Genomic DNA, 19186 nt, shown 5'->3' on the forward strand with positions numbered 1-19186 from the left:
TCTTAGGATACGGCCACTTTGAAGGTACCTGCTGATAAAAAGCAGGAGGCTATCCTGAAGTCTGTATTTACACACTCAGGTACTAGACTGAGACCTGCAGATAGTGCTGCTGCAGCGTGGTCTGTAACCCTGTCAAACAGGGATACTATTTTGCGAACATAAGTCGTCGTCTTATATATGAGGGATGCACAGAGGGATATTTTGCCGGCTGGCATCCAGAATTAATGCAATGTCCATTCTGTCTGGAGGGTATTAGAGACCCGACACTGGACAGGTGATGCTGACTTTAAAAGGCACATAGAGCCTTATAAGGGTGAGGAATTGTTTGGGGATGGTCTCTGGGACCTCGTATCCACAGCAACAGCTGGGAAGAAACATTTTTACCTCAGGTTTCCTCACAGCCTAAGAAAGCACTGTATTATCAGGTACAGTCCTTTCGGCTTCAGAAAAGCAAGCGGGTCAAAGGCGCTTCCTTTCTGCACAGAGACGAGGGAAGAGGGAAAAAGCTGCACCAGTCAGCCAGTTCCCAGAGTCAAAATTCTTCCCCCGCTTCCTCTGAGTCCACCGCATGACGCTGGGGCTCCACAGGCGTAGCCAGGTACGGTGGGGGGCCGCCGCAAAAATTTCAGCGATCAGTGGGCTCGCTCACAGGTGGATCCCTGGATCCTTCAAGTAGTATCTCAGGGGTACAGGCTGGAATTCGAAGCGTCTCCCCCCCGCCTTTTCCTCAAATCTGCCTTGCCGACAACTCCCTCAGGCAGGGAGGCTGTGCTAGAGGCAATTCACAAGCTGTATTCCCAGCAGGTGATAGTCAAGGTGCCCCTACTTCAACAAGGACGGGGTTACTATTCCACACTGTTTGTGGTACCGAAACCGGACGGTTCGGTGAGACCCATTTTAAATTTGAAGTCCTTGAACACATACATAAAAAAATTCAAGTTCAAGATGGAATCGCTCAGGGCGGTTATTGCAAGCCTGGAGGAGGGGGATTACATGGTATCCCTGGACATCAAGGATGCTTACCTACATGTCCCCATTTACCATCTTTACCAGGAGTACCTCAGATTTGTGGTACAGGATTGCCATTACCAATTCCAAACACTGCCGTTTGGACTGTCCACGGCACCGAGGGTCTTTACCAAGGTAATGGTAGAAATGATAATACTCCTTCGAGAAAAGGGAGTTTTTAATTATCCCGTACTTGGACGATCTCCTTATAAAGGCGAGGTCCATGGAGCAGTTGTTGGTCGGAGTAGCACTATCTCGGGAAGTGCTACAACAGCACGGATGGATTCTATACATTCCAAAGTCACAGCTGGTTCATACCACATGCCTGCTGTTCCTGGGGATGGTTCTGGACACAGAACAGAAAAAAAGTGTTTCTCCCGCAGGAGAAAGCCAAGGAGCTGTCATCTCTAGTCAGAGATCTACTGAAACCAAAACAGGTATCGGTGCATCACTGCACACGAGTCCTGGGAAAAATGGTAGCTTCTTACGAAGCAAAATTCCATTTGGCAGGTTCCATGCAAGAACCTTTCAGTGGGACCTCTTGGACAAGTGGTCGGGATCGCATCTTCAGATGCATCGGCTGATAACCCTGTCTCCAAGGACCAGGGTATCTCTACTGTGGTGGCTGCAGAGTGCTCATTTTCAAGAGGGCCGCAGATTCGGCATACAGGACTGGGTCCTGGTAACCACGGATGCCAGCCTTCGAGGCTGGGGGGCAGTCACACAGGGAAGAAATTTCCAAGGACTTTGGTCAAGTCAAGAGTCGTCCCTACACATAAATATTCTGGAACTGAGGGCCATTTACAATGCCCTAAGTCTGGCAAGGCCTCTACTTCAAAACCAGCCGGTACTGATCCAATCAGACAACATCACGGCAGTCGCCCATGTTAACCGACAGGGCGGCACAAGAAGCAGGATGGCGATGGCAGAAGCCACAAGGATTCTCCGATGGGCGGAAAATCACGTCTTAGCACTGTCAGCAGTGTTCATTCCGGGAGTGGACAACTGGGAAGCAGACTTCCTCAGCAGACACGACCGACACCCGGGAGAGTGGGAACTTCATCCAGAAGTCTTCCAACTGATTGTAAACCGTTGGGAAAGGCCACAGGTGAACATGATGGCGTCCCGCCTAAACAAAAAACGAGATATTGCGCCAGGTCAAGGGACCCTCAGGCAATAGCTGTGGACGCTCTAGTGACACTGTGGGTGTACCAGTCGGTTTATGTATTCCCTCCTCTGCCTCTCATACCAAAGGTACTGAGAATAATAAGAATACGAGGAGTAAGAACGATACTCGTGGTTCCGGATGGGCCAAGAAGAGCTTGGTACCCAGAACTTCAAGAAATAATATCAGAGGACCCATGGCCTCTACCGCTCAGACAGGATCTGCTACAGCAGGGGCCCTGTCTGTTCCAAGACTTACCGCGGCTGCGTTGGACGGCATGGCGGTTGAATTCCGGATCCTAAAGCAAAAGGGCATTCCGGAGGAAGTCATTCCTACGCTGATAAAAGCCAGGAAAAAAGTAACCGCAAACCATTATCACCATATTTGGCGAAAATATGTTGCGTGGTGTGAGGCCAGGAAGGCCCCAACAGAGGAATTTCAGCTGGGTCGTTTTCTGCACTTCCTACAGTCAGGAGTGACTATGGGCCTAAAATTGGGTTCCATTAAGGTCCAGATTTCGGCTCTGTCGATTTTCTTCCAGAAAGAACTGGCTTCACTGCCTGGAGTTCAGACATTTGTAAAGGGAGTGCTACATATTCAGCCCCTTTTTTGTGCCTTCTGTGGCACCTTGGGATCTCAACGTGGTGTTGAGTTTCTTAAAATCACATTGGTTTGAGCCACTTAAAACTGTGGATTTGAAATATCTCACGTGGAAAGTGGTCATGTTATTGGCCTTGGCTTCGGCCAGGCGTGTGTCAGAATTGGCGGCTTTGTCATGTAAAAGCCCTTATCTGATTTTCCATATGGATAGGGCAGAATTGAGGACTCGTCCCCAGTTTCTCCCTAAGGTGGTATCAGCTTTTCACTTGAACCAACCTATTGTAGTGCCTGCGGCTACTAGGGACTTGGAAGATTCCAAGTTACTGGATGTAGTCAGGGCCTTAAAAATTTATATTTCCAGGACGGCTGGAGTCAGGAAAACTGACTCATTTTTGATCCTGTAGGCACCCAACAAAATAGGTGCTCCTGCTTCTAAGCAGACTATTGCTCGCTGAATTTGTAGCACAATTCAGCTGGAGCATTCTGCGGCTGGATTGCCGCATCCTAAATCAGTAACAGCCCATTCCACAAGGAAAGTGGACTCATCTTGGGCGGCTGCCCGAGGGGTCTCGGCTTTACAACTTTGCCGAGCTGCAACTTGGTCAGGGGCAAACACGTTTGCTAAATTCTACAAATTTGATACCCTGGCTGAGGAGGACCTTGAGTTCTCTCATTCGGTGCTGCAGAGTCATCCGCACTCTCCCGCCCGTTTGTGAGCTTTGGTATAATCCCCATGGTCCTTACGGAGTTCCCAGCATCCACTAGGACGTTGGAGAAAATAAGATTTTACTCACCGGTAAATCTATTTCTCGTAGTCCGTAGTGGATGCTGGGCGCCCATCCCAAGTGCGGATTGTCTGCAATACTTGTATATAGTTATTGCCTAACTAAAGGGTTATTGTTGAGCCATCTGTTGAGAGGCTCAGTTATATTTCATACTGTTAACTGGGTATAGTATCACGAGTTATACGGTGTGATTGGTGTGGCTGGTATGAGTCTTACCCGGGATTCAAAATCCTTCCTTATTGTGTCAGCTCTTCCGGGCACAGTATCCTAACTGAGGCTTGGAGGAGGGTCATAGTGGGAGGAGCCAGTGCACACCAGGTAGTCTAAAAGCTTTCTTTTAGTTGTGCCCAGTCTCCTGCGGAGCCGCTATTCCCCATGGTCCTTTCGGAGTTCCCAGCATCCACTACGGACTACGAGAAATAGATTTACCGGTGAGTAAAATCTTATTTTCTGCCATGAGAGTATTATGGACTCGGCAGTGGACAGGTGATGCGGATTCTAAAAGGCACATGGAGGTTTTGCCTTACAAGGGTGAGGAAATGTTTGGGAGTCGTCTCTCGGACCTCGTTTCCACAGCGACAGCTGGGAAGTCAGCATTTTTACCCCAGGTTCCCTCACAGCCAAAGAAAGCACCGTATTATCATGTACAGTCCTTTCGGCCCCAGAAAGGCAAGCGGGTTAAAGGCGCGTCCTTTCTGCCCAGAGGCAGGGGTAGAGGGAAAAAGCTGCACCATACAGCCAGTTCCCAAGAACAGAAATCCTCCCCTGCTTCCACTAAATCCACCGCATGACGCTGGGGCTCCACTGGTTGAGCCAGGTGCGGTCGGGGCCCGTCTCCGGAACTTCAGCGACCGGTTCGCTCACAGGTGGATCCCTGGGTTCTACAAGTGGTATCTCAGGGATACAAGCTGGAATTTGAGACGTCTCCCCCTCGCCGTTACCTCAAATCAGCCTTGCCAGCTACTCCCCCGGACAGGGAGGTAGTGCTGTCGGCAATTCACAAGCTGTTCCTCCAGCAGGTGATAATAAAAGTTCTCCTCCTTCAACAGGGACGGGGTTACTATTCCACAATGTTTGTGGTACCGAAACCAGACGGTTCGGTGAGACCCATTCTAAATTTAAAATCCTTGAACACTTATATAAGAAGGTTCAAGTTCAAAATGGAATCGCTCAGGGCGGTTATTGTAAGCCTGGAAGAAGGGGATTACATGGTATCACTGGACATCAAGGATGCGTACCTGCATGTCCCCATTTACCCTCCTCACCAGGTGTACCTCCGTTTTGTGGTACAAGATTGCCATTACCAATTTCAGACGTTGCCGTTGGTCTGTCCACGGCACCGAGGGTATTTACCAAGGTAATGGCCGAAATGATGATACTCCTTAGAAAGAAGGGAGTTATAATTATCCCATACTTGGACGATCTCTTTATAAAGGCGAGGTCCAGGGAGCAGTTGTTGGTCGGAGTAGCACTATCTCAGGAAGTGCTTCAACAGCACGGCTGGATTTTGAATATTCCAATGTCGCAGCTGGTTCCTACAACGCGTCTGCTGTTCCTGGGTATGGTTCTGGACACAGAACAGAAGAAGGTGTTTCTTCCGGAGGAGAAGGCCAAGGAGTTGTCATCTCTGGTCAGAGACCTCCTGAAACCAAAACAGGTGTCGGTGCATCACTGCACGCGAGTCCTGGGAAAGATGGTAGCTTCTTACGAGGCAATTCCATTCGGCAGGTTCCATGCAAGGATCTTTCAGTGGGATCTGTTAGACAAGTGGTCCGGATCGCATCTTCAGATGCATCGGCTGATCACCCTGTCCCCGAGGGCCAGGGTGTCTCTGCTGTGGTGGCTGCAGAGTGCTCATCTTCTAGAGGGCCGCAGATTCGGCATACAGGACTGGGTCCTGGTGACCACGGATGCAAGCCTCCGAGGGGGGGGCAGTCACTCAGGGAAGAAACTTCCAAGGACAATGGTCGAGTCAGGAGGCTTCCCTACACATAAATATTCTGGAACTAAGGGCCATTTCCAATGCCCTAAGTCAGGCAAGACCCCTGCTTCAAAACCAGCCGGTGCTGATTCAGTCAGACAACATCCTGGCGGTCGCCCATGTAAACCGACAGGGCGGCACAAGAAGCAGGATGGCGATGGCAGAAGCCACAAGGATTCTCCGATGGGCGGAAAATCACGTGATAGCACTGTCAGCAGTGTTCATTCCGGGAGTGGACAACTGGGAAGCAGACTTCCTCAGCAGGCACGACCTCCACCCGGGAGAGTGGGGACTTCATCCAGAAGTCTTCCAACTGATTGTAAACCGTTGGGAAAGGCCACAGGTGGACATGATGGCGTCCTGCCTAAACACAAAGCTAAAAAGATATTGCGCCAGGTCAAGGGACCCTCAGGCGATAGCTGTGGACGCTCTAGTGACACCGTGGGTGTACCAGTCGGTTTATGTGTTCCCTCCTCTTCCTCTCATACCAAAGGTGCTGAGGATAATAAGAAAGAGAGGAGTAAGAACTATACTCATCGTTCCGGATTGGCCAAGAAGGACTTGGTACCCGGAACTGCAAGAAATGATCTCAGAGGACCCTTGGCATCTGCCTCTCAGACAGGACCTGCTACAGCAGGGGCCCTGTCTGTTCCAAGACTTACCGCGGCTGCGTTTGACGGCATGGCGGTTGAACGCCGGATCCTGATGGAAAAGGGCATTCCGGTTGAAGTCATTCCTACGCTGATAAAAGCTAGGAAAGATGTGACAGCAAAGCATTATCACCACATATCAGTGATCGCGCTGAGCCAAAATAAAAGTGGGTCCCAGGGACCCCTCACTTCTAAAAATTGGGGTCCTACCGGTCTTTTTCTGGGTCCCATTGGAATGAAGGTTCGTATTAATCTTAATCTTGTTTGGACACTACAAAAGTGTTGCAAGGTGAAGGTGATGGGGTGACAGTGCTGCTGGGCTGTGTAGCATGCAGGACACCCTGCACCACAGGTGTAACTAGACATTTTGGTGGCCTTTGGCAGATAGTGAATTGGTGCTCCACCTACCAGACAGCAAAGCACAGGCGATGCGCGCCGAAGGCGCGGCAATTTTTTTTTTTTTAGGGGTGTTGCTTCATGGGGACGGGTCGTGACCACATAATAGTGCCACTTCACATTGCACCACACAGTAGTGCCGCTTATACACATTGCACCAGGTAAAACCTCCTATACACACTGCGACAGAGCACTTTATACACTTTGCTCCAGGTACAGCATGTTATACACTTTGCTCCAGGTACAGCACGTTATTATACACATTGCGCCAGGCAGAGCACGTTATTATACACATTGCGCCAGGCAGAGCACGTTATTATACACATTGCGCCAGGCAGAGCACGTTATTATGCACATTGCGCCAGGCAGAGCACGTTATCATGCACATTGCGCCAGGCAGAGCACGTTATTATACACATTGCGCCAGGCAGAGCACGTTATCATGCACATTGCGCCAGGCAGAGCACGTTATTATACACATTGCGCCAGGCAGAGCACGTTATTATGCACATTGCGCCAGGCAGAGCACGTTATTATGCACATTGCGCCAGGCAGAGCACGTTATTATGCACATTGCGCCAGGTAGAGCACGTTATACACATTGCGCCAGGCAGAGCAGATTATTATACACATTGCGCCAGGCAGACCACGTCAGTATACACATTGCGCCTGTTAGAGCACATAGAATCCACGAATTACCTGTAAAAATCAAATTATACTCACAAACAATCCAGTGTCGGCCCTCTTCTTTAACGTTGTAATCCAGGGACTTGTTTAAAATAAAATATAAAAAACGAATAACCCGAACCACGCACTTCAAGGGGTTCCATGTTTACACATGGAACCCCTTTCCCCAACTGGCGGGACCCCCATGACTTCTGTCAGTGAAGGTCCCTCCAGCCAATCAGGGAGCGCCATGTCATGGCACTCTCCTGATTGGCTGTGCGAAGTTAATTGGTGTCACCCACAAGAGTTGCCCCAATTAACAGTGTCAGCAGCCCCCTCTATCACACTAACGCCGGACCCACAGCGTTCTCTCTCCGTCTCTTCTTCTCTCCAGCTCTCTCCTCCCTCCCTCCCCCCCCCCCCCCCCCCAACTATCAGGCAATTCAGCTGTTAGCGGTCGGCTGTGTTTTTCCCCATCACCACAGGTTATGTGGTGATTCACCACATAACCTGTGGTGATGGGGAAAAACACAGCCGACCACAGCTCCAGCCCCCATCCCTCCGAAGACGCCAGCCAGCCAAGGAACCTTTACAGCGCCTGCAATTACTGACCACTTAGTCTCCCGGCGGGAACCCCGGACACCAGTCAGCAAACCAAGGCATAGTGACTGACACGGCCGTAACTAACACGCGTCACGGCCGCAGCTATACATTACCGCCACCAAGTTCACCGGGTGGCCATAGCGGACAGACTCACGGGATTCGAGCGCACCACGTCAGCAGGGATCGGCGTCCGTGATCTAGTGGCTAAAGCTGGGCAAAGTGACTGGGGCTTCCCGCGGTGCTGTCTGAGGCAGTGGCCGCGCTGCTGCTCTTGCTTTGAGAGAACACATCAAAGGCAAGAGCGGCAGCGCGGCCACTGCCTCAGACGGCACCGCGGGAAGCCCCAGTCACTTTGCCCAGCTTTAGCCACTAGATCACGGACGCCGATCCCTGCACATTGCCAGCACCTCTCATCCCTGTGACAATCCCTGTGACAACCCCCGTCCCACCGATACACTTACGGACACCGCGAGTCAGCTGGCCTCCGCAAGCAGCCAGGCGCCAAAGAGGAGGGGAAACTGGCTCCACCTCCTCTTTATAGCATTCACCACGAGGCCAGCATGTCAGTCAAACAAATCCCCCTTACGGATTTGCGGAATGAGGAGCGCGTCCCCGGGGACCCTCCCACTTTGTACACTGGAGTCCTGTGTCTTCAAAAACGGGTAAAAAACGCGCCATAGCGCGTTTTTGCGATCACTGACATATGGCGAAAATATGTTGCTTGGTGTGAGGCTATGAAGGCCCCCACAGAAGAATTTCACCTGGGTCGTTTTCTGCACCTCCTACAGTCAGGAGTGACTATGGGCCTAAAATTAGGTTCCATTAAAGTCCAGATTTTGGCCCTGTCTATTTTCTTTCAAAAAAGAACTGGCTTCACTGCCTGAAGTTCAGACATTTGTTAAGGGAGTGCTGCATATTCAGCCCCCTTTTGTGCCCCCAGTGGCACCTTGGGATCTCAACGTTGTGTTGGATTTCCTAAAATCACATTGGTTTGAGCCACTTCAGACCGTGGAGTTAAAATATCTCACGTGGAAAGTGGTCATGCTTTTGGCTTCGGCTAGGCGGGTGTCAGAATTGGCGGCTTTGTCCTGTAAAAGCCCCTATCTGATCTTCCATATGGACAGTGCAGAATTGAGGACGCGTCCCCAATTCCTCCCTAAGGTGGTATCAGCGTTTCATTTGAACCAACCTATTGTGGTGCCTGCGGCTACTCGGGACTTGGAGGCCTCCATGTTGCTGGACGTAGTCCGGGCCCTGAAAATCTATGTTTCCAGGACGGCTAGAGTCAGAAAAACTGACTCGCTGTTTATCCTGCATTCACCCAACAAGCTGGGTGCTCCTGCTTCTAAGCAGACTATTGCTCGCTGGATCTGCTCCACGATTCAACTTGCACATTCTGCGGCTGGACTGCCGCATCCTAAATCAGTAAAGGCCCATTCCACGAGGAAGGTGGGCTCTTCTTGGGCGGCTGCCCGAGGGGTCTCGGCTTTACAACTTTGTCGAGCTGCTACCTGGTCGGGATCAAACACGTTTGCAAAATTCTACAAGTTTGATACCCTGGCTGAGGAGGACCTTGAGTTTGCTCATTCGGTGCTGCAGAGTCATCCGCACTCTCCCGCCCGTTTGGGAGCTTTGGTATAATCCCCATGGTCCTTACGGAGTTCCCAGCATCCACTAGGACGTCAGAGAAAATAAGAATTTACTCACCGGTAATTCTATTTCTCGTAGTCCGTAGTGGATGCTGGGCGCCCATCCCAAGTGCGGATTGTCTGCAATACTTGTATATAGTTATTGCCTAACTAAAGGGTTATTGTTATGAGCCATCTGTTCGTGAGGCTCAGTTGTTATTCATACTGTTAACTGGGTATAGTATCACGAGTTGTACGGTGTGATTGGTGTGGCTGGTATGAGTCTTACCCGGGATTCCAAATCCTTTCCTTATTGTGTCAGCTCTTCCGGGCACAGTTTCCCTAACTGAGGTCTGGAGGAGGGGCATAGAGGGAGGAGCCAGTGCACACCAGATAGTACCTAATTTTTCTTTTAGAGTGCCCAGTCTCCTGCGGAGCCCGTCTATTCCCCATGGTCCTTACGGTTCCCAGCATCCACTACGGACTACGAGAAATAGAATTACCGGTGAGTAAATTCTTATTTTTCTTTGATTAACAGTCTACCATCTTGAAATTATAAAGACAGATTTAGGTACTAGGTTGTGTTAAAATAACTGTGTCCTTTCATGTGTGTGTGATTAGTATGCTTGAAGTATTTTTGAATGGTCCAGGTGTACCGTGTGTATATGTGTGTGTGTGTGTGTGTGTGTGTGTATATATATATATATATATATATATATATATATAATGTGTGTATGTGTGTGTGTATATATATATATATATATATATATATATATATATATATGTAAAAGAGGGGTAGGGGTAATAGCGACTAACAATGTCTACACATAAGGATATAAATATGAAGAATGAAAAGATACGTGTTTATATAAAAGGGTGGGATATTTATTAAAAAACAGATAATTATAAACAAAAAATATTATTTTTAAATATGAATAAATGAGGGGGGGTTTATATAAAAGAATGGGTTTAAACAATTAGGACAAATAGTATGGCTGACTAGCATATAAAATCACAGCTGGAAACATCTCAAGCACTTTTATGTTTTTATAAGAGAAAGGTGCTTATCTTAAAATGGAAAGTCACTTGAGGTACAACCAACGCCTTTCGTCCATCTGACTTCATCAAGGGGTAAAGGGCTACTGAGCAATGATTCTATTTATAGCAAAGGTAATTAGCAGACAAACTATAACATCACTTCCTCCTAGGACTGCATAGTATTAAAGTTACATAGGAAACTGTAAAATTCAGATAAAGACAAGTGTCAGGGGTGGATGATGCAATAATAGTTTCCCAGGGCTGAGTCTAGTGTAAAAACGAGTATAGGAACTTGCAATATAAGTCAAATAAGTCCGGGGGCGCCTTAGGCGTCATTTCCGCCCCGCTTCCTGTGTCCGCGCTTTCATACTGCGCATGTGCACGGTGCCCCACTTCCGGAATTAGCGTCTATGTTCGGGCGCAATGTTGCCCCACTTCCGGCTTGTTCTTTCTGTTAGGCATGCCACACTTCCTATTGCAGCGGGGCGCGGCGTGGCGCTTCCACTGATAGGATGATCTGCATTGTCAATCATCCCGGCGGACTTACTTTTATATAAATATCGTTTCACATGACACTCGCTGCTGTGTGACACGATATTCATATATAAGTATCTGTTTATACTCCTTGTAATATGAACTCTTCTCCCTTAATAATTCCTTTGCTTCAATTGTATACATATAAACCAACTTAATCCTTACAAGGCATTAATCCTCATTTTATATCTATTTTTGTATATTATTTCTGTGAAAGCTGAATATGCTACTATGGAAATGTGTCCAGAATTCCATGGCTTCGGAAAGATGGCCGCCGGGATGATTGACAATGCAGATCATCCTATCAGTGGAAGCTCCACGCCGCGCCCCGCTGCAACAGGAAGTGTTTCTTACTAATTGGATACCTTTGTAAGAAATACAGGTTTAATCAATTAAGTTAAAGTGTTTTTTTTATCGTAATACTTCACTAAATAAGGAATGCATTCTGGTTGAAATATAATAGCAATTGAGCTGATACATTTTATTATGTGTTTTAACAATTGTATTTATTTAAGTGTAACACTATTTAGTTCTAGTAAAAGAATATAATATAACAAGTCTCTTGGTTTTTTAGTAAAGGCAAACACTCATTTTTATCACTGTATTTGGAGTCACTGAAGCGCACAGACACATCCGATTGTATTCTAGGAAGTGTGGCATGCCTAACAGAAAGAACAAGCCGGAAGTGGGGCAACATCGCGCCCGAACATAGACGCTAATTCCGGAAGTGGGGCACCGTGCACATGCGCAGTATGAAAGCGCGGACACAGGAAGCGGGGCGGAAATGACGCCTAAGGCGCCCCCAGACTTATTTGACTTATATTGCAAGTTCCTATACTTGTTTTTACACTAGACTCAGCCCTGGGAAACTATTATTGCATCATCCACCCCTGACACTTGTCTTTATCTGAATTTTACAGTTTACTATGTAACTTTAATACCATGCAGTCCTAGGAGGAAGTGATGTCATAGTTTGTCTGCTAATTACCTTTGCTATAAATAGAATCATTGCTCAGTAGCCCTTTACCCCTTGATGAAGTCAGATGGACGAAACGCGTTGGGTTTACCTCAAGTGACTTTCCATTTTAAGATAAGCACCTTTCTCTTATCTCAAGCACTTTTATGATTTTATGTTTCCAGCTGTGATTTTATATGCTAGTCAGCCATACTATTTGTCCTAATTGTTTAAACCCATTCTTTTATATAACCCCCCCCCCTCATTTATTCATATTTAAAAATAAGATATATATTTTTTTATAATTATCTGTTTTTTAATAAATATCCCACCCTTTTATATAAACACGTATCTTTTCATTCTTCATATTTATATCCTCATCTGTAGACATTGTTAGTCGCTATTACCCCTACCCCTCTTTTACATTTTTAATTAATAGGCAGCTTATCCCTGCCACTTCTTCTGGGTTCAGCTGACGCCTTTTACCCCTAAAGGAGTATCTACACCTCCGGGTATTTTTAAACCCTGCACTCGGCCTGCCCACATATACCTGTGGCGCCATACTTTTACCACTTCATATATATATAAATATAAATATAATACAGGTTGAGTATCCCTTATCCAAAATGCTTGGGACCAGAGGAATTTTGGATATCAGATTTTTCCGTATTTTGGAATAGTTGCATACCTTAATGAGATATTATGGTGATGGGACCTAAGTCTAAGCACAGAATGCATTTATGTTACAATTTACCTTGTACACACAGCCTGAAGGTAATTTTAACCAATATTTTTTATAACTTTGTGCATTAAACAAAGTGTGTGTACATTCACACAATTCATTTATGTTTCATATACACCTTATGCACACAGCCTGAAGGTCATTTAATACAATATTTTTAATAACTTTGTGTATTAAACAAAGTTTGTGTACATTGAGCCATCAAAAAACAAAGGTTTCACTATCTCACTCAAAAAAGTCCGTATTTCAGAATATTTGGATATGGGATACTCAACCTGTATACACATTTTATTAAAATCCAGAAGTGTAAGTACCTAAATCCTATAAGGACGCTTCTTTAATAACCATGTGTGTTATATTGCTTTCCATGTACACATCGTACCCTAACGATTCATAACAAATATGCATCACAATGGGAGCATTTACAAAATGCACATTGTAATGCAACTATAAAAGTGCTTCCTGTTCCTTGTGACTTGTGGTCCATTTTGTTGAATTACTACCACTTAACAGAATTTATTTTTTTAATATAATTTTATTGCAGTCAGATGAATACAGTGAAACTGCTCTTAGTGAACTGAAACATGACATCGCAACAATAAGGGACAAAATATTTTATGAAATACAACGGGAACAAGAGGAATATGTGAGTTGATTTTTCTGTTAATAACTTAGTAAGTAAATGTTATTGCAAGATGGCTCAGCAAAAACAGTCGTCAGTAAATTGTGAGAGTGGTGTTTGTGCAGTCAGCCCTGGATTTTTTCTGTCCGGCTTGTTGGAATACCATTTCATGCAGGGGTGGTACTAAAGGAGCAGATAAGTGTGTCATTACTGTCCTTTAGAAGGTCTTCCTATCCATAGGTTACCTTTTACAGTGCGTACACACTGTACAATATCGCTAAAGATATCGTTCAGTGAAGTCACGCTGGCCCGTACATGCAGTTTTGGACAATAAGTCCAAATTGAGCTGCATGTACAGACGACAGAAGGGGTCAATAACGACCCGTGAGAGTGCGCATAAGGGTGAAAATTTTGGTCTATAGTTTAATATATCTCCTATCATGTACGCACCTTTACTGACCTGGCAAATGTTGAAGATAGGTTAAATCCTTGGGTGGTGTACAATTCATCTGCAATGTAGTCTACAGGTGTTTAGTCAAAGTTCAAGCTCTGTCTTACTGTCTGGTAACTTCGGAGGGTCCTGGGGTGCACACCGGTAATGAGAGGTGCGGCCCTGCGGAGACCTTTCAGTAGTACTGCATACAAAGACAAAGGTTGCAGGTGCACAATTCAAACACTACCAATTTATTAATATTAATCATTGCAATAAAATTTTCCATTTTGAGTGCGGTTTTTTGCATAGTTATGGCCATAAGTGAAGGCTTGCCCACCACGCCCAGGTAACCTCATTAGTCGGGCAAGTCTGGTAACTTGGATAATGCACTGGCTAGAGACAGTGGTGTCACAACTGGAGTGCACCTCGTACCCAGGTGTCACCCGCTGATGGGTGACACCAAAGTACCAACTCCTTTTCTCATACGTCCTAGAGGATGCTGGGGACGACATTAAGACCATGGGGTATAGACGGGATCCGCAGGAGACATGGGCACTCTAAAGACTTTTCATTGGGTGTGAACTGGCTCCTCCCTCTATGCCCCTCCTCCAGACCTCAGTTTTAGAAATGTGCCCAGGTCGACTGGATGTACTCTGAGGAGCTCTACTGAGTTTCTCTGAAAAGACTTATGTTAGGTTTTTTATTTTCAGGGAGATCTGCTGGCATCAGACTCCCTGCTTCGTGGGACTGAGGGGGCAGAAGCAGAACCAACTTCCTCAGAGTTTCATGGCTCTGCGTCTGGCTGACAGGGCACCATTAGCTCCTGAAGGAAACTGAACGCTAGCCGTGTCTAGATGCTCACTCCCACAGCACGTCGTCACCCCCCTCACAGAGCCAGAAGTCAGAAGACAGGTGAGTATAAGAAGAATGATCTTCTATCAAGTAAGTGACGGCTGAGGTGCGGCGCGGCTGGCGGGAGCACAGCGCGCCATTGCTGCCCTCACACACAGGCACTACAGGGTGCAGGGAGCGGGGGAGGGGTGCGCCCTGGGCAGCAAGAAAAATACCTCAAACTGGCTGAAAGGGGGCATAAGTTGCCGCTGGCACAGCCCTTCCCTCAGGCAGCCAGCACACTGCTCAGCTGCATTTTCTCTCTCTCCTCAGGCTGCAGAGAACACGCTGGTCCTCTCCTCCACGTCTGACAAGTACAGGGTGCTATTAAGCGCTGTTAGGCTGTGGACATACTGTGTTCACAGGAAATACTGGCGCTGGGATTGTGAACTGGCTGCTCCTATCCTGTGTCCCTCTGACAGATTTTACTGTGGGTCTGTCCACAAAATAAGTCCCAGTGTGTCTGTTGGTGTGCTGTACACGTGTGAGGCATGTCTGATGCAGGGAGTTCCTCCCCGGAGGAAGCCATTTTAGGGACACAGAGTTGTAATGTGGTGGCGCTACCGGCACACCAAGAGCCTGCATGGGTGAAAGAGCTACGTGACAGTATGCATCTGATTAACCGTAGATTAGATAAGTCTGAATCTAAGGCTGCATGCTGGAGAAAATCTGTGGAAGATGTGATTTTTCAGGATGCTGTTATTCCTTATGCGGGCGGCCCCTCTGGGTCACATAAGAGACCATTTGCAAACGTTGTAAACACTGATACCGACACGGATTCTGACTCTTGTGTCGACGATAGTGAATCGAGAGATAGATCATAAATTGGCAAAAAATATACAATATATGATTGTGGCAATAAGGGTCGTGTTGGAGGTTACAGAAACCACTCCTGTACCTCAGGAGAAGGCGTATTTATGTAAGGAAAAGAAGTCCAAAGTCACGTTCCCTCCTTCACACGAATTAAATGCTCTGTTTGAAGGGATGTGGGTGAATCCTGATAACAGGAAAAAGTGGGAGTTACCCCCTGTGTTAGACAGTGCACTTTCCAGGTTGACAAAGAAGGTATTTCTCCCTGCTCCTGGCACGGCTTCTCTTAAAGAGCCGGCAGACCGCAAAATGGAAACGACATTGAAATCCATTTATGTTACCAATGGTACACTGATCAAGCCCACTATTACCTGCGCATGGGTGAGTCGCGCTATTGAAAAATGGTCAGAAAGCGTGTCATCAGAAATTGACACGATTGATAAAGATTAGATACTCCTTAAGTTAGGAAATATTGAGGACGCTGCCACCTACATGCTGGAAGCAATGAAGAATATTGGACTCTTCAGTTCACAGGCCGCTACCATGGCAGTATCGGCTAGGTGGGCGTTGTGGATTCGCCAATGGAACGCGGATGCAGATTCCAAAAGAAACATGGAGGCTCTCCCATATAAAGGTGAGGCCTTATTTGGCGATGGCCTGGATGCGTTAGTCTCGGCGGCTACCGCAGGTAAGTCGACATTTTTGCCATCTGCGCCTGCACCGGCAAAAAAGACCTATCACCCGCAAATGCAGTCCTTTCGGCCCAATAAATACAAAAAGACAAGAGGTTCCCGCTTCTTTGCAGGTAGGGGAAGTTGAAAGACGCCCATAGCGGCTTCAGGTTCCCAAGAGCAGCAGTCTACCTCTACTTCTGCCAATTCCCCAGCATGACGCTGGATCTCCCTTGCGGGAGGCCGCTCGGGTGGCGGCACGTCTTAGACTCTTCAGCCAGGATTGGATTCTGTCTGGCCTGGATCCCTGGTTGTTGCAAATAGTATCCCAGGGGTACAAGCTGGAGTTTCAAGACGTTCCCCATGCCGATTTTTAAAATCAACCTTGCCAGTTTCTCCGTCAGAAAGAGAAGCAGTAACAGCGGCAATCCAAAAATTATGTTAAGACCAGGTCATAATCCTGGTACCGTTGTCACAACAAGGGAGGGGTTTTTATTCAAGCCTCTTTGTGGTTCCGAAGCCGGACGGTTCCGTCAGACCGATCCTAAATCTAAAGGATCTGAATTGTTACCTAAAAAGGTTCAAGTTCAAGATGGAATCACTTCGGGCAGTGATTGCCAGTCTGGAGGAGGGGGACTACTTGTTGTCGGTGGACATAAAGGATGCTAACCTGCATGTTCCCATTTATCCTCCTCACCAGGCTTATCTGAGATACGCGGTTCAGGATTGCCATTACCAATTCCAGACGTTACCTTTCGGTCTCTCCACGGCGCCGAGGGTATTCACCAAGGTGATGGCGGAGATGATGGTTCTCCTTCGTCAGAAAGGAGTCAATATAATTCCTTATCTGGACGACCTCCTGATAAAGGCGAGATCCAGGGAGCAGTTGTTACAAAACATATCACTCTCTCTGTCAATACTCCAACAACACAGGTGGATCATAAATTACCCAAAGTCACAGTTGGAACCGACGACAAGGTTGTCAGAGTACAGAGAGTATTTCTTCCGCTGGAAAAAGGCTCTGGAAATCCAGAAAATGGTAAAACAGATATTGAAACCATCACATGTGTCGATCCATCAGTGCATTCGATTGTTGGGGAAGATGATGGAGGCCTACGAGGCCATACAGTTTGGCAGGTTCCATGCCAGAGTATTCCATTGGGACCTGTTGGACGGGGTCACACCTACACATGCACAGAAAGATAATCCTGTCGTTAAAAACCAGGATTTCGCTCCTGTGGTGGTTGCACAGCTCTCACCTGATACAGGGACGCAGATTCGGGATTCAGGACTGGGTCCTGGTAACCACGGATGCAAGTCTCCGAGGCTGGGGAGCAGTCTCTCAGGGAGAAAACTTCCAGGGACGTTGGTCACAACAGGAAGCCTGCCTTCACATAAACGTTCTGGAGCTAAGAGCCATTTACAACGGCCTTCAACAAGCGGTACATCTTCTTCAAGACCGTCCCGTGCAGATCCAGGCGGACAATGTAACAGCAGTCGCATACATAAACAGGCAGGGCGGAACGAAAAGCAGAGCGGAAATGGCAGAGGCGACAAAAATCCTCCGCTGGGCAGAAAAACATCTACAAGCTCTGTCGGCAATATTCATTCCAGGAGTAGACAACTGGGAAGCAGACTTCCTCAGTAGACACGATCTCCATCCAGGAGAGTGGGGCCTTCACCAAGAAGTCTTCGCAGAGGTGACAAGTCTTTGGGGAGTTCCTCAAATAGACATGATGGTGTAGATACTGTTCCAGGTCGAGAGACCCTCAAGCAGTAGCAGTGGATGCACTGGTGACCCAGTGGGTGTTTTCCGTCAGTGTATGTCTTCCCTCCACTTCCGCTGATGCCAAAAGTACTCAGGATCATAAGAAAAACAAGGGTTTGAGCAATCTGCATTGCTCCAGACTGGCCAAGGAGAGCTTGGTACCCAGATCTTCAGCAGTTGCTCATAGAAGATCCTCGGCCTCTTCCTCCTCGAGAGGACCTGCTGCAGCAGGGGCCGTGCGTGTACCAAGACTTACCGCGGCTACGTTTGATGGCATGGCTGTTGAGCGCCGTATCCTAGCCAGGAAGGGTATTCCCGAGGAGGTCATCCCCACCCTTATTCAGGCCAGAAAGGGAGTAACATCGAAACATTACCACCGTATTTGGAGAAAATATGTGTCTTGGTGTGAATCCAAGAAGGCTCCTACGGAAGGGTTTGAGTTGGGACGTTTTCTCCATTTTCTGCAGGATGGTGTGGAGGCGGGCCTCCGATTGGGATCAATCAAGGTCAAGATTTCGGCCTTGTCAGTGTTCTTCCAGAAACAATTGGCCTCTCCCAGAGGTTCAGACCTTTGTGAAAGGGGTTCTGCACATCCAGCCTCCATTCGTGCCTCCAGTGGCACCATGGGACCTTAACGTGGTATTGCAGTTCCTTCAATCGGACTGGTTTGAGGCTCTACAAAAGATAGAGTTGAAGTTTCTCACTTGGAAAGTGGTGATGCTTTTGGCTTTGGCATCTGCAAGGCGGGTGTCTGAATTGGGGGCCTTGTCTCACAAGAGCCCTTACCTGATCTTCCATGAAGATAGGGCAGAGTTGAGGACTCGTCAACATTTTCTTCCAAAGGTGGTTTCATTTTTCCACATAAACCAACCTATTGTAGTGCCAGTAGTTACTGACACGTTCACTGATTCAAAATCTCTAGATGTGGTTAGAGTTTTGAAAATCTATGTCGCTAGAACGGCTCGTATACGGAAAACAGAGGCTCTGTTTGTCCTGTATGGTCACAACAAGATTGGCTGTCCTACTTCCAAGCAGACTATTGCACGTTGGATTAGAAATACGATTCATCAAGCTCATACTATGGCTGGCTTGCCGTAACCGACGTCAGTAAAGGCCCACTCCACTAGAAAAGTGGGCTCATCCTGGACGGCTGCCCGGGGGGTCTCGGCATTACAACTTTGCCGAGCAGCTACTTGGTCAGGGTCAAACACATTTGCTAAGTTCTACAAGTTTGACACAT

General features: G+C 47.4%; 1 protein-coding gene across 7 annotated transcripts in view; it reads left to right on the top strand.

The window, feature by feature from the left end:
- Positions 1 to 19186, top strand: part of STK31 (serine/threonine kinase 31) — a 783847-nt gene that overhangs the window by 714454 nt on the left and 50207 nt on the right. For all 7 annotated transcript variants that reach the window (XM_063921681.1, XM_063921683.1, XM_063921684.1 and 4 more), the window contains one exon: positions 13296 to 13397. In XM_063921681.1, coding sequence (XP_063777751.1) covers positions 13296 to 13397 — 102 coding nt within the window. The remainder of the gene's footprint in view (positions 1 to 13295; positions 13398 to 19186) is intronic.

Source organism: Pseudophryne corroboree, chromosome 5 (assembly GCF_028390025.1).
Source record: "Pseudophryne corroboree isolate aPseCor3 chromosome 5, aPseCor3.hap2, whole genome shotgun sequence".
NCBI lineage: Eukaryota > Metazoa > Chordata > Amphibia > Anura > Myobatrachidae > Pseudophryne > Pseudophryne corroboree.